Here is a 13709-nt window from a genome sequence, read left to right as displayed (position 1 = left end):
CAAAAATAAAAATTTTTTTGCTGGGTGGTGGTGGCACACACCTTTTGATCCCAGAACTCAGGAAGCAGAGGCAGGCGGATCTCTAAGTTCGAGGCCAGCCTACTCTACAGAGCAAGTTCCAGGACAGGCTCCAAAGCTACACAGACAAACCCTGTATCAAAAAACAAAAATTTTATAGCTGAACCTAATAGCGCATGCCTTTAATCCCAGCACCTGGAAGGCAGAGATAGATCTGAGTTTGAAGTCAGCCTGGTCTACAGAGCAAGTTCCAGGATAGGCAGAGCTACATAAAGAGACCCAGACTCAAAAAACTAAAACCAAAAAATTTACTATTAATGAGTAAACCTGATGTATATGAGTAGATATATACAAGTGCCATAGCACACGTGTGGAAGTTAAAGGACAACCTTCTTAGGGGTCTGTTCTCTCCTTCCAGTATAGCTTCAGGGGATTGAACTCAGGTTGTCAGTCTTGCATAGAAAGAAATTTTATCTACTAAGCCATTTCACCAGTGAGTGCTCCCTAGCGCGCGCTCTCTCTCTCTCTCTCTCTCTCTCTCTCTCTCTCTCTCTCTCTCTCTCTCTCGAAAGATTTCAAGTATTCCAGGCTGTCCCCGAACTCCTGATCCTCCCACACCTACCTCTTAAGTGCTGAATTTACAAGCATGTACCAGCATACCTGGTTTATACAGTGCTAAGGATCATACCCAGGGCTTCATGAATGAGGCAAGCATTCCATATGATGTGAGCTATGTCCCTAGTCCTGTTTGTTTCTTTTTAAAGATTTTATTCACTTATTTTTTTGTTTTGTTTTTTGAAACAGGGTTTTTCTGTGTAGCCCTGGCTGTCCTGGTACTCTGTAGACCAGGCTGGCCTCAAACTCAGAGATCCACCTGTCTGTGTTTGTGAAGGTGAACACAGTGCATCTAAAGTCCAGACGTGGGTGTTGGATTCCCTGGAGCCGGAGTTACAGGCAATTATAAGCTTCCTGATTTGGGTGCTGAGAACTAAACTCAAGTCCTCTGGAAGAGCAGTACATGCTCTCAACAACTGAGCTCTCTCTCTCCAGCCCCGTGTTCTGTTTTTAAGACAGAGTCTCATTTTTTAACCCAGGCTGTTCTGAAAGTCATGGCACTATTCATTCCTGCTATAACCTCCAAATGCTGAGATTACAAGCATGAGCTGCAGCTTCCTTCAAGACTGTACCCTCGTAGTTCTTCTTGACTGCCAACCTGATTTAGGATTTAGGTTCTCCTAGAAAACAACCATCTGGGCACGACTGTGAGGGCATATCCAGGGAGGTTTACCTGAGAATCAAAGGCCTACCCCGAACGTGGAAGCACCATCCCATGGGCTGGGGCTCCAGATGGAATAAAGAGAAGGCGGCAAGCACAACACGACACTCATCTGTCACCTGACTGTGACCACAAGCCTCCTGTTCCTCTCACCGTGGCTTCTCCACCACGGTGGTCGGTACCCTCAAACCTTAAGCTAAAATGAACCCTTCAAGTTGATTTTGTCAGGCATTTTGTTCCCAGCAACAAGTAATACACCCTCCTCCAACACTGAGAAGCCTTTATCCTTTATCCTTATTGTACTTATTCCCCAGTTACTGTCATATATTACTCATTTGCTGAATCCCAGGATAAATAGAAAAAAAAAAAAACAGAACTGTCTACATCTCTTCAGGAAACAAACTTTCTAGTTAAGGCTCAATTTGTATCAAATGTATCTATCTGTCTTTAGACTAAGAGGAAACAGTTTAAACATCCTGGTGAAAATGGACATAATGTGATGCATCTATAATCTCAGATACACAAGAAGCTGGTATAATAAGAGAGTCCTTGGAGCCTAGAAGTTCCAGTACAGCCAGAGCAGCACAGTAAGACCCTGGTTTAAAACACAGAAATAAACATTTCATGGTCAAAAGCTCCCTAGGCTAATTATTTTACCTTACTTTAGTGTGATAGTTACTCACTTGAAATACTGTTCGTCTCTTCCCATCCTTCAAGATTTTTGTATCTGAGTATACAAATGTTAAAATGATTCAAAAGTGGGGCTGGGAAGAAGGCTCAGCAGTTAAGAGCCCTTGATATTCTTGCAGAGGACCCATGGTCAGTTCTAAGAACCCACATGTTGCCTTACAACCACCTTTACTCCAGTTCCAAGAGCTAAAACCCTCTTCTGGCCTCCACGGGAACCAGGCACATACACAGTACATATATATACACACACATGCAGCCAACAAAATACACATAGAATGTGGTGGTTTGAATGAGAATGGTCCCCACAGGCTCATATATATGAGTGTTTGGTTCCCAGATGATGGGCTGTTTAGGAAGGATCAGAAGGTGTATTACTGGGGTTGGACTTTGAGGCTCAATCTCACACTCTCTCTGCCTCCATCTTGCAGATCAGATGTAAGCTCTTAGCTACTGCTCCAGTACCATGCCTGCTGGCCTTTCCCCACGCTTCCTGCCATGATGGTCATGGACTCCAACCCTTTCAACTGTAAGCAAGGCCCCAATTAAACACTTCATTTTATAAGTTGCCTTGGTCATGGTGTCTCCTCACAGCAACAGAACAGTGACTAAGACATACACATAAAACAAAAATTAATCTTCGAAATAAATATATGATTTTGTCTGTTTATTTGTTTTCAAGACAGGGTCTTATTATGTTGGAACTCACTATGTACATCAGACTGGCCTTGAACTCACAGAGATTTACCTGCTTCTGTCTCCTGAGTGCTGGAATTAAAGGTGTGTGCCACTACTCACAGCTACATATGATTTTTAAAGCCAAAATTATACAAATTGAGACTTAACATGTCACTACCCTTCCTGACTGGGACAGCTGTATCCTGTTTTATACCTATCAATCTCAGTAGTTTTATTTTCTGTATTTCTATTTTGTAAAAATCAGCAGATAGTGACTTTAAATATATTTATTTAGGGCTGGAGAGATGACTACACTTAAGCACACATACTTTTCTTCCAAAGGATCTGAGTTCAATTCCTAGCACCCACATCAGGGGGCTTACAACCTCCTGTAACTCCAGCTCCAGGGGGATCCAACTTCTCTGGCCTCTGCAGGCACCTGCACTCATGTACACATACCTACACAGAGATACATAAATATGCACAATTTTTAAAAGATTTATTTATTTATTTTGTGTGTAAACAAGTGCTCTACATGTACGCCTGTACACTAGAAAAGGGCATCAGATCTCACTACAGATGGTTGTGAGCCACCATGTTGCTGGGAATCGAACTCAGGACCTCTGGAAGAGCAGCCAGTATTCTTAACCTCTGAGCCATCTCTCTAGCCCAAATACTCGTAATTTTTTTTTTTTTTTAATGAAAATAAATCTTTATCCGGGCAGTGGTGGCACACACCTTTAATTCCAGGAGATAGAGGCAAGTAGATCTCTGTGAGTTCGAGGCCAGTCTGGGCTACCAAGTGAGTTCCAGGAAAGGCGCAAAGCTACACAGAGAAACCCTGTCTCGAAAAACAAAAACAAAAGAACAAAAAAACAAAAAAATCCAAAAATAGCCAGGCGGTGGTGGCACATGCCTTTAATCCCAGCACTTGGGAGGCATAGGCAGGCGGATCTCTGTGAAGTTCGAGGCCAGCCTGGGCTACCAAGTGAGTTCCAGGAAAAAGGTGCAAAACTACACAGGGAAACCCTGTCTCGGGGAAAAAAAAATCCAAAAATAAATAAGTAAATAAATCTTTAAATATATTTATCTATTTAATGTAGATGCACACATGCCACAGACTACACAAGGAGCTCTGAGGACAACTTGCAAGAGTTGATTCTCTCCTACCACATAAGACCCAGGAACTGGACTCAGGTTATCAGACTTGGCAGCAAGCACCTTACTCAGCCATCTTACATCACTCAGTAAAAACCGACAGTTTTAATTCTTATCTTCTTCATTGCTAGGAACCAAACACAAGGCTTCCCATATGCCAAGCAAAGACTCTACCACTGATCTACGACCCCAGTCCAAAAACTATTAGCCTTTAGTCATATTGACTCTGTCACGTGCCAATGAAAAGACTGTGGTTATGAGTGGCACATATCTCTAATCACAGTACTTGGAAGGAGGCGGCAAGAGGATCCTCTTCAAGATCCTATTCTTCACGCTAAATTTAGATTATACACGTGCCTTCAGCCTTAATAACAAAAACAGAGCAAGGGCTGGCAAGATCCTTCGGTGGTTGTAAAAGTGCCTGCCATGCAGGCCTGGTAACCTGAGTTAAATTCCTGGAACCCACAAAAAGTTGGATTCAGTGGCTGTCATCGGCAAGTCCTAGGACAAAATGGGAGGTGAAGACAGAACTGCCCAGAGCTGGTGAGCTAGCTAACCTGGAGTATACAGAATGACACAAACAAGACCCTGCCTTGACGGGCAGTGGTGGCGCACGCCTTTAATCCCAGCACTCAGGAGGCAGAGCCAGGCGGATCTCTGTGAGTTTGAGGCCAGCCTGGGCTACAGAGTGAGATCCAGGAAAGGCGCAAAGAGAAACCCTGTCTCGAAAAACCAAAAGACCCTGTCTCAGTGAAGTGGAAGTTTCCTCTGACCACTGCATACATAACATGCACATCACAAACACAAATAATAGGGAAAAAACAAAAAACAAGTATCATGGTAGTTTACACATGTACACTGCTCTCTGCCTTTTTAAGGATTACTACATTTTTATTTATTTTTCTGGCAGAGGGAGCTTATGTGTGCCATGGCACTTGTGTGGAAGTCAGAAGACAACTTGTGGGAGTCAATCCTCTTTCCACCACGTGGGTCCCAGGTACTGAACTCAGGCCGTGTTACCCGCTGAGCCGCCTCGCCAGCCCACGTGCACTCTTTAACAGGGTCCCCACCACTGAAGCCCCAAGCTCCCTTCCACTGCATCACTGGCACACCACAAGGAAGGGAGCAGGTGAAAGGCCTCACTCGTCACTATTCCCCATCTCTCTGCTGCCTCACGGGCATAAAAGACAAGTCGATAAGGGCTTCTACACTGTGACCCAGAACTCATCCTAGGCTAGCTTAACATAAAAAATGAAGTCTGTGATCCTAACTCTCCTCAAATCTATCCAGCTGAATAATACAAAACTCATCAACAGAAACTCAATCGGTGGACTGGGAGTCAGTGCTCCACCCTTGGCCCACCCTCTAGACCCACATCTGACTCAAACTCTAGTTAATATTTGACTCAAGTACCACAGTTGCCATCAGATTCAATCCAACCAAAATGGATTGTCCTGACACTCTTCTCTGGCCTCTGAGGGTACATAGACATGTGTACAGACACACATAGAGACACAGACATGCACATATACATAAATAAAATAAATCTTAAAAAAAAAATATTTAGCCGAGTAGGGGTGGTGCACACCTTTAATCCCAGCACTTGTGAGGCAGAGGCAGGTGGATCTCTGAGTTTGAGGACAGCCTGGTATACAGAGCAAGTCCCAGGCTACACAGAGAAACCCCGTCTTAAAAAGCCAAGAATAAAGAAAAATTAAGAAAGAAAAATTCAATTCAAACAACATGGCAGAACTACTTTTACTGAGTTCGTTTCAAAGTCCTTGGTGGCCGTGTTGAGTTACCCTGGGGACAGGGAGTCTGGTGATGCTCCCCCAGGGGAGGACTAGAAGCAAACAAAACAACAGCATTTCATTTCATTATCCAGAAAACTGAACTATACTCAGTTTCTGGATAATCCATCAATTCTGTACCAACTAATAGTCCCTTCTCCCATTGCATCATCAAATGGGATCATATTGTTTATTAGCATTCCTGTCCTTAAAACAGTTCATTCTCTTTACATCCCCCTCGCTGGCCTCCACGCCAGTCCCCAGTATTAGGAGAGTACTATTTATCTTAGTACTATACTAATACTATTACTAACACTAATAATATAATACTAACACTAATGCTAATATATATGTATGTATATAGTGCTATTTTCCCCTAACTATACATATAATGTTATTTCTATATTTTAATGGTTAAGTTTTTTGAGTTGATTTAATCTGCTAAGACCTGAACATTTGCTCTTTCTCTTTCTCTTGCTTAGGAGCTAAGTGCTGCCACTTACTATACTTAAATGAGTGAAATATATTTTTAAAACGGCCTAGGAAAACTTTCTTATCATGACAATAATGATAGGTTCTTCAGGATCTGGGTTCAATCCCAAGCACTCTCACCAAAAAAAGTAAAATAAAAAAGTTATAGATTCTGAAAATGACCTGGGATACTGATTGTAATTTCTTCCTCTATAGGTAAAGAAGGCAAGATACATGACCTGCCCAAAGGAACACCCTGGCTTAAGGTAAATTCTCAAACACAAGTCTTAATCACCAGATTAGACAGAGCATAGTACCAAACAGCAACTACTGAGTAAGGGTTTGGAGACAAGAAGACCAATAAACAGCAGATTATCTGTTTACCTGTTTGGATCCCTGTTTCTTGCTCTAACTGATGGTAGAGTTTGTTTGAATAGTCTGCCATCTTCTGTTCAATGCTAGAATGTCTAGCAGTGCTTAGGATGCCAGCACAGAACCTTGTGGAGCCAGCAGCCAGCCTGCAGCAGATGCAAAACACTGTTAGCAAGACTCACTTGTATCTATGGATTAAGTCCAGGTTCTAGGGCTAGAGAAGTTTCAGCAGGTTAAGAGCACTGGTTGTTCTTACAAAGACTCAGGTTTAAGTCCCAGCACCCACATGGTGGCTCACAATGAGTCTGTACCTCCAGCTGGGCATGGCACCACACGCCTTTAATCTCACAACTCTGGAGGCAGAGACAAGCAGATCTCTATGAGTTCCAGGCCAGCAAAAACAACAGTGACACTCTGTCTTAGCAGTTAAGAGCACTTGTTGCTCTGGAGAGGACCTGGATTTGATTCCCAGCACCTACACAGCGATTCAGAGCCATCTGTAACTCTAGTTCCAGGAGGTGTTTCCAACACCCTCTTCTGGCCTCCAAAGGTACTAGGCACATATGTGTTATAGAGACATAGGCAAAATAGCCATACACATAAACAATAAACAAAAAATAAAGGACTGGGGAGATGGCTCAGTGGTTAAATAAACTTGCTTTTATTCTAAAAGACCCGAGTTTGGTTCCTAGCACCTACACAGTAGCTTACAACAACCTGTTAATTCCAACTTATTTGATGCTCTCTGGCACCTGTTCTTCTCTCTCTCTCTCTCTCTCTCTCTCTCTCTCTCTCTCTCTCTCTCTCTCTCTCTCTCTCACACACACACACACACACACACACACACACACACACACACACACACACAAAATTAAAAAAAAAAAAAAAAAAAAAAGACTGCTGGGTGGTGGCAGCACATACCTTTAATCCCAGCACTCACTCTGAGTTCGAGGCCAGCCTGGTCTACAGAGTGAGTTCTAGGACATCCAGGGCTACATAGTGAAACCCTATCTCAAGGGAAAAAAAACAATCTTAGCCAGGTGTTGGCACATGCCTTTAATCCCAGCACTCGGGAGGCAGGCAGGAGGATCTCTGTAAGTTCGAGGCCAGCCTGGCTCGAGGGAGATCCAGGACAGGCTCCAAAAAGCTACACAGAGAAATCCTGTCTCAAAAAAAATCTTTACCCACCCCCAAAAAAAACAAAAGTAGAGGAAAGAACCATCCATGTACATACACACCTTACATTATAATAGTCATTTTTAAATTTATTTATTTTTGTGTTTGGGTGTTTTGTTTACATATATCTGCATACCATATGTGTGCTTTATGTCCATAGAGGCCTGAAAAGACTGTCAGATCCCCTAGAACTGGAGTTACAGATGGCTATGACCTCCCTTGTGAGTGCTGGGAACCAAACCTGGGTCCTGTTAAAGAGTATCCAGTGTTAATTGTTGGACTGTCTCCCAAGCTCAGTAAATCTAAAACTATGCTGAATTAAATGAAAATTAATATAAGAAAATGGGTAGAATGTAGCCCCTTCTGTTCAGCTCATGAGCACAGAATGCAGCTGTGCTGTGTGAAGAGGATGACAGCAGAGAGTAAGATGAGCTGGGCTATGAATACATGTCATTTTAAGACACTGTTGAAATTTGCTGCCTCTCTAAAATGCAGAAAACATGAGTGCTAGAACATATCTAACCACAGTGCAGATTTCACCCTGGGTCTTTTCACACTTGTGTGCAACATTTAGATTAGCTACAGGTCTGACATTATGGAAAAGACAGGGAATGAAGGAGCCCTATACTGTTATTGCAGCAAACCCCAAGTCAGACCAATGTGATCCTTACCTGCCCTGCTCCAGAAGGATAATATCCTGCCATCCCATTTTGGAGAGGTGATAGGCCACGGATGTACCCATGATGCCGCCCCCACAGATAACCACCTGAGCCTGGGCAGGCAGGGCAATGGACTGTGCCTCGGCAGCTGACGTGATGCTTCTTCCTGATGACCACGTCTGCCATCCTGGGCCAGTTCTTTGTCTCTGGACAATTGACAGCAGCCGGTAAAGCATGACCAACTAAGAGATATGGTTTCACTCAGCCAAGAAGATCCAAAGACTAAACTAAAAAGAAAAAAACAAACATTTTTCACTCCATTTAACTCAGTTGTAGGAGTAATGAGAACAGAATTTAATAAAGAACAACAGCCACTCATTTGACATATATTTGAGGACCTATGTTTCAGATTCTGCTCAAAACAAAACAAACAAACAAATAAATAAATGAGAGCCAGGCAAAGTGTCACATGCCTTTAATCCCATAGGAGAATTAAACTCTAGAGCAGAGGCAGATGAATCTCTGTGAGTTCACAGCTAACCTGATCTACATAAAAAGTTCCAGGACAGCCAGGACTACATAGGGAGATCCTGTTTAAAATACACACACACACCAACAATAACAACAACAACAAAATAAATAAAACAAGCAGGCAAACAAAAAACAAGCATAAAGAAGTCTAATCTAGGCCTAGCAGCACAACCTATAATCCTAGCACTTGAGAGGTGGAGACAGGAGGATCCCCAGAAATCCAAGGTCATCTCAGCTACACTGCGATTTCCAGGCCAGCTTGGGTAAGAGATCTTGTCTAAAGATAGATACTGACAGACAGAGAGACACAGACAGAAAGAAAGAATACAAGCCAGTGAGATAGCTTAGTGGGTAGAGGCACTTTGCCACAGGGCCTGTAGCTGAGTTCACCACCTGTAATCCAGCAGAAGAGCCAGGGAGACGCACAAAGAATGGAGTCCTTGGGAAGAGAAGAGACAGGACCCGGAGCCCAGTGAAAAAAGGCCTGGATTGCCCCAAAGGAAGCAGTAAAGACTAAACTATTAGACACCTTTCCATGGGAAGAAGGAAAGGGTTTTTTTTTTTTTTTTTTTTTTTTTTTTTGGTTTTTCGAGACAGGGTTTCTCTGTGTAGCTTTGCGCCTTTCCTGGAGCTCACTTGGTAGCCCAGGCTGGCCTCGAACTCACAGAGATCCGCCTAGCTCTGCCTCCCGAGTGCTGGGATTAAAGGCGTGCGCCACCAACGCCCGGCTGAAGGAAAGGGTTTTTACCTTATCATTTACACACAAGTCACAGATTTTTGTTTTGTTTTGTTTTTTGAGATAGGGTTTCTCTGTGTAGACTTAACTGTCCTGAAACTCACTCTGTAGACCAGACTGGCCTCCAACTCATAGAGATGCTCCTGCCTCTGCCTCCTGAGTGCTGGGATTAAAGGCACGGGCCACTACTGCCTGGCTAAATCATACATATTTCTACAAGATAATATTAACAGGCTAAAGAAAAGGGTAAAGGCTAAGGTCATCAGGAAAAGGATCATACTCAAAGTAGGATTTAAGTTGAGCCTTGGAAAAGTAAAGTCTAGACAGAGATAAAGACATAGGAAACACACACACTAGAGACAACAGAACAGGTCTGACTATCATATCTGCTTAGAATGGTAATAAGGAATTAAGTGAATGCTGGGTAATACGATCTGAAGGAAGAACCCAACCACAAGAGACTGAATATTTGATCTGGTGTGGCCCAGTATACAAGAAGTTACTTACTGGCTGGGGGGAAAAAGTTTCAACAAAATCTAACAGGAATACAAAGAACTGTTTAATTCTCAAGCAACGAAAGGCTGACCTTCTGGCAGACTATGCGAGCATTAAAGAGCTTAAGACACGCTGGGTGGTGGTGGCACACGCCTTTAATCCCAGCACTCGGGAAGCAGAACCAGGAGGATCTCTGTGAGTTTGAGGCCAGCCTGGTCTACAAATCGAGTTCCAGGATAGGCTCCAAAGCTACACAGAGAAACCCTGTCTTGAAAAACAAAACACAGGGGCTGGAGAGATGGCTCAGCGGTTAAGAGCACTGGCTGTTCTTCCAAAGGTCCTGAGTTCAATTCCCAGCACCCACATGGTGGCTCACAACCATCTGTAATGAGATCGGTGCCCTCTTCTGGCCTGCAGGCAAACATGTAGGCAGAACACTGTATGCATAATAAATAAGTCTTTAAAAAAAAAAAAGAAAGAAAAAACAAACAAAGAGCTTAAGACACAGGGTGGCAGATATGTGGTAGTCAGAGCAGCTAGTAAAGCTGCCACCACCTCCATTACCAGCATCTGGATTTACAGACTCTCTATTGGTCAATGTCCTTTAAGGCCAACTACACACATACACCATCAGAGAGGACTCTCAGAACTGCATTTTTAAAATGTCTTTTAGATTTTTTTTTAAGATATAGTTATTTATTATGTATACAGTGCTCTGGCATGTATGCCAGAAGAGGGCATCAGATCTCACTACAGATGGTCATGAGCCACCATGTGGTTGCTGGGAATTGAACTTGGGACCTCTGGAAGAGGAGTCAGTGCTCTTAACCTCTGAGCCATCTCTCCAGCCCCTAGCTTTATTTTTATACATCACTGTTTTGTCTGCATGTATGTTTATGCACCATACAGTTACATGGTGCCTGAGGAGGTTAGAAGAGGTGTCAGATCTGCTAGGAATGGAGTTACAGATCGTTGTGAGCCTCTATGTAGGTGCTGGGAATCAAACCAGGGCATCTTAGAAGAATAGCCAACAATGCTCTTAACCACTGAGCCATCTCTCTAGCACTCAGAACTGGGCAGAGTGCACAGAGAAATCACTTCTGGCTTCCTGTTAGGCTCTATCTCAAGGTTCATGGTCTGGTACAGTGACCCATAACTATCACTCAGCACTTGAGAGGCTAAAGCAGGAAGATTTTGAATTGCAGACCAGCCTGGGCTACATAAAACCACATCTCAAAAAATTCCAAGACAAAAATATAACAAAGAGAAAAAATGTAGTACATATACACAATGGAGTACTACTCAGCAGAGAAAAACAATGAAAGCATGAAATTTGCAGGTAAATGGATGGAACTAGAAAAAATCATCCTGAGTGAGGTAACTCAAACCCAGAAAGACAGTCATGGTATGTACTCACTCATAAGTGGATTCTAGATATAAAATAAAGAACAATCAGACCACAACCCATAGAACCATAGAGGCTATATATATAGCATGGAGGTCCCTAGGACAACTGTGGCTTATAATAAATTTCGGTTTTACTCAATTATTGAAAAAAAAAATAGCCAAATGAATGGAAACACATGAACTATGAACCAAAGGCTGAGGGGCCCCCAGCTGGATCAGGCCCTCTGAATAGATGAGACAGTTGATTGGCTTGATCAGTTTGGGAGGCAACTAGGCAGTGGGACCAAGTCCTGTGCTCATTGCATGAGTTGGCTGTTTGAAACCTGGAGCTTATGCAGGGACACTTGGCTCAGTCTGGGAGGAAGGGACTGGACCTGCCTGAACTGAGTCTATCAGGTTGATCGCAGTCCTCGGGGGAGGATTTGCCCTGGAGGAGGTGGGAATGGGGGGTATGCTGGGGGTAAGGGGTAAGGGGAGGGAGTGGGAGGGGGGAGAATAGGGGAACCCGTGGCTGATATGTAGAACTGAATGGTATTGTAAAATAAAATAAAAAAATATAACAAAGATATAAATTTCTCTGCTTGAGTAGTTGTTCTGAAATCTAATCTTCATACAACCAGTTTCTATCTATAAACCCAACCTCATCTCAAATTCTCCACTGGCTCTGTAGCCCACATTTCCAAGTTAAATACCCAGCCTTTTACTAACATTCTCTCCACCCCTTGTCCCAAAGGAAAACACAGCTCTCCCTGGAGAAGACAATGCTACACATTATCTTCGCCCTGTTCTACTGACTGTCCTCCCTATTCCATTATCAACCATTACCACTTGGTCATGCTTGGAAAAGACCCTTGTGTTAGCTGGTTTTATGTCAGCTTGACACAAGCCAGAGTCATTTGGGTAGTGGGAACCTCAACTGAGAAAATGCCCCTACCAGACTGATCTGTGGGCAGGTCTGTGATATATTTTCTTGGTGATTGATATGGGAGGGCCCAGCTAACTGTGGACAGTTGCCAGCCCTGGGCAGGTGGTTCTAGGTTATTTAAGAAAACAGGTTGATCAGCCAGGCACTGTGGCTCATGCCTTTAATCCCAGCACTTGGGAGGCAAAGGCATGTGGGTCTCTGTGAGTTTGAGGCCAGCCTGGTCTACAGAATGAGTTCCAAGACAGCCAGGGATATAGAGAAAGACCCTGTCTCAAACAAACAAAAAGCAGGCTGAGCAAGCTATGGTGAGTAAACCAATAAGCAGCACTCCATGGTCTCCACATCAGTTCCTGCCTTCAAGTTCCTGCCCTGACTTCCCAGGATGATGGACCTGTAAGATTTGTAAGATGAAATAAACCCTCTCCCTCCCCAAGTTGCTTTTCGTCATGATGTTTTATTATAGCAATAGAAATCTAACTAAGACACCCCTGCTCCTTTGTGACTCAGGTTAACAGGCTTGTACCAGCTCTAGGAAATGACATGGAAAACCATAAGCATTTCTACTCAGGTTCTCAGCCCACAGCATGAACTTCTCTAAGCCTTCTACATACCTGTTTTCTTCCCTTCCTAAACAGAAAGCTTCCCCCAGTTCATTCCTGAAACCTTCAATAGGTTGAGTCTCTCTGTAGTGGGTAGCCATTCCAGCTTTGATCTGGAAGTTCCAACCCCCATTGAGGTTTTAGTAATCACACCTACAAGGTGAGGCCAAGGGAGGACCCTGAAGACCCGAGATCTGGATGTGCCAACTCTCTGGGTTCCTGGACCCTGGACGCTGGAGGTAGACCGAGCAGAGTTCTCCAGAGAACACCGCTGGACTGTGCTACGTCTTTCCCAGACCCTGCAACCTACCTATCCCTTCATTTGTAAGTTACGCTACTAAATAAACCTCCCTTTTAACTACATGGAGTGGCCTTAATAATTTCACCAATATCTCTCCACAAGTGTTAGAACCCCTTCATCCTGCCTTCTCTGCACCTTAGACCAATCTACTGCCTCTTTTACACCCTGCAATCAATGATTCCCTGCCATTTGCTCCTTCTCCTCAGCATGGTAATATGCTCAAGTTCCTACTAGGTAATCTAATAAAAGAGACAAAAGTGCCCCATCATAAAATTATTTCAAAAAATTTGGAATTGCACAAAATTTTGAATTTTGTAAAAATTCAAATACAGAAAGGAACTAGGAGTTCCCATATCACAATCATTGATACCAGTGTGCATGCTAATTTCCTAGAATTTTGTCTTCCACCATTCAAGCCCCAAGTTCCAAT

At 43.4% G+C, this 13709-nt stretch overlaps 1 protein-coding gene across 3 annotated transcripts in view; it reads right to left on the bottom strand.

The window, feature by feature from the left end:
• Positions 1–13709, bottom strand: part of Pdpr (pyruvate dehydrogenase phosphatase regulatory subunit) — a 45535-nt gene that overhangs the window by 26820 nt on the left and 5006 nt on the right. For all 3 annotated transcript variants that reach the window (XM_076572168.1, XM_006974093.4, XM_076572170.1), the window contains 2 exons: positions 8298–8572; positions 6463–6596 (listed from right to left, as the gene is read on the bottom strand). Coding sequence is in view for 1 of the 3 variants with exons in the window: in XM_006974093.4 (XP_006974155.1) it covers positions 6463–6596; positions 8298–8521 (358 nt within the window). In the remaining 2 variants the exon portion in view is untranslated. Of the gene's footprint in view, positions 1–6462; positions 6597–8297; positions 8573–13709 lie in introns of those variants that run through there.

This window comes from Peromyscus maniculatus, chromosome 5, assembly GCF_049852395.1.
Source record: "Peromyscus maniculatus bairdii isolate BWxNUB_F1_BW_parent chromosome 5, HU_Pman_BW_mat_3.1, whole genome shotgun sequence".
NCBI lineage: Eukaryota > Metazoa > Chordata > Mammalia > Rodentia > Cricetidae > Peromyscus > Peromyscus maniculatus.
Note: the sequence above shows the minus strand (reverse complement) of the source record. Positions and strands in the feature narration are given on the sequence as shown.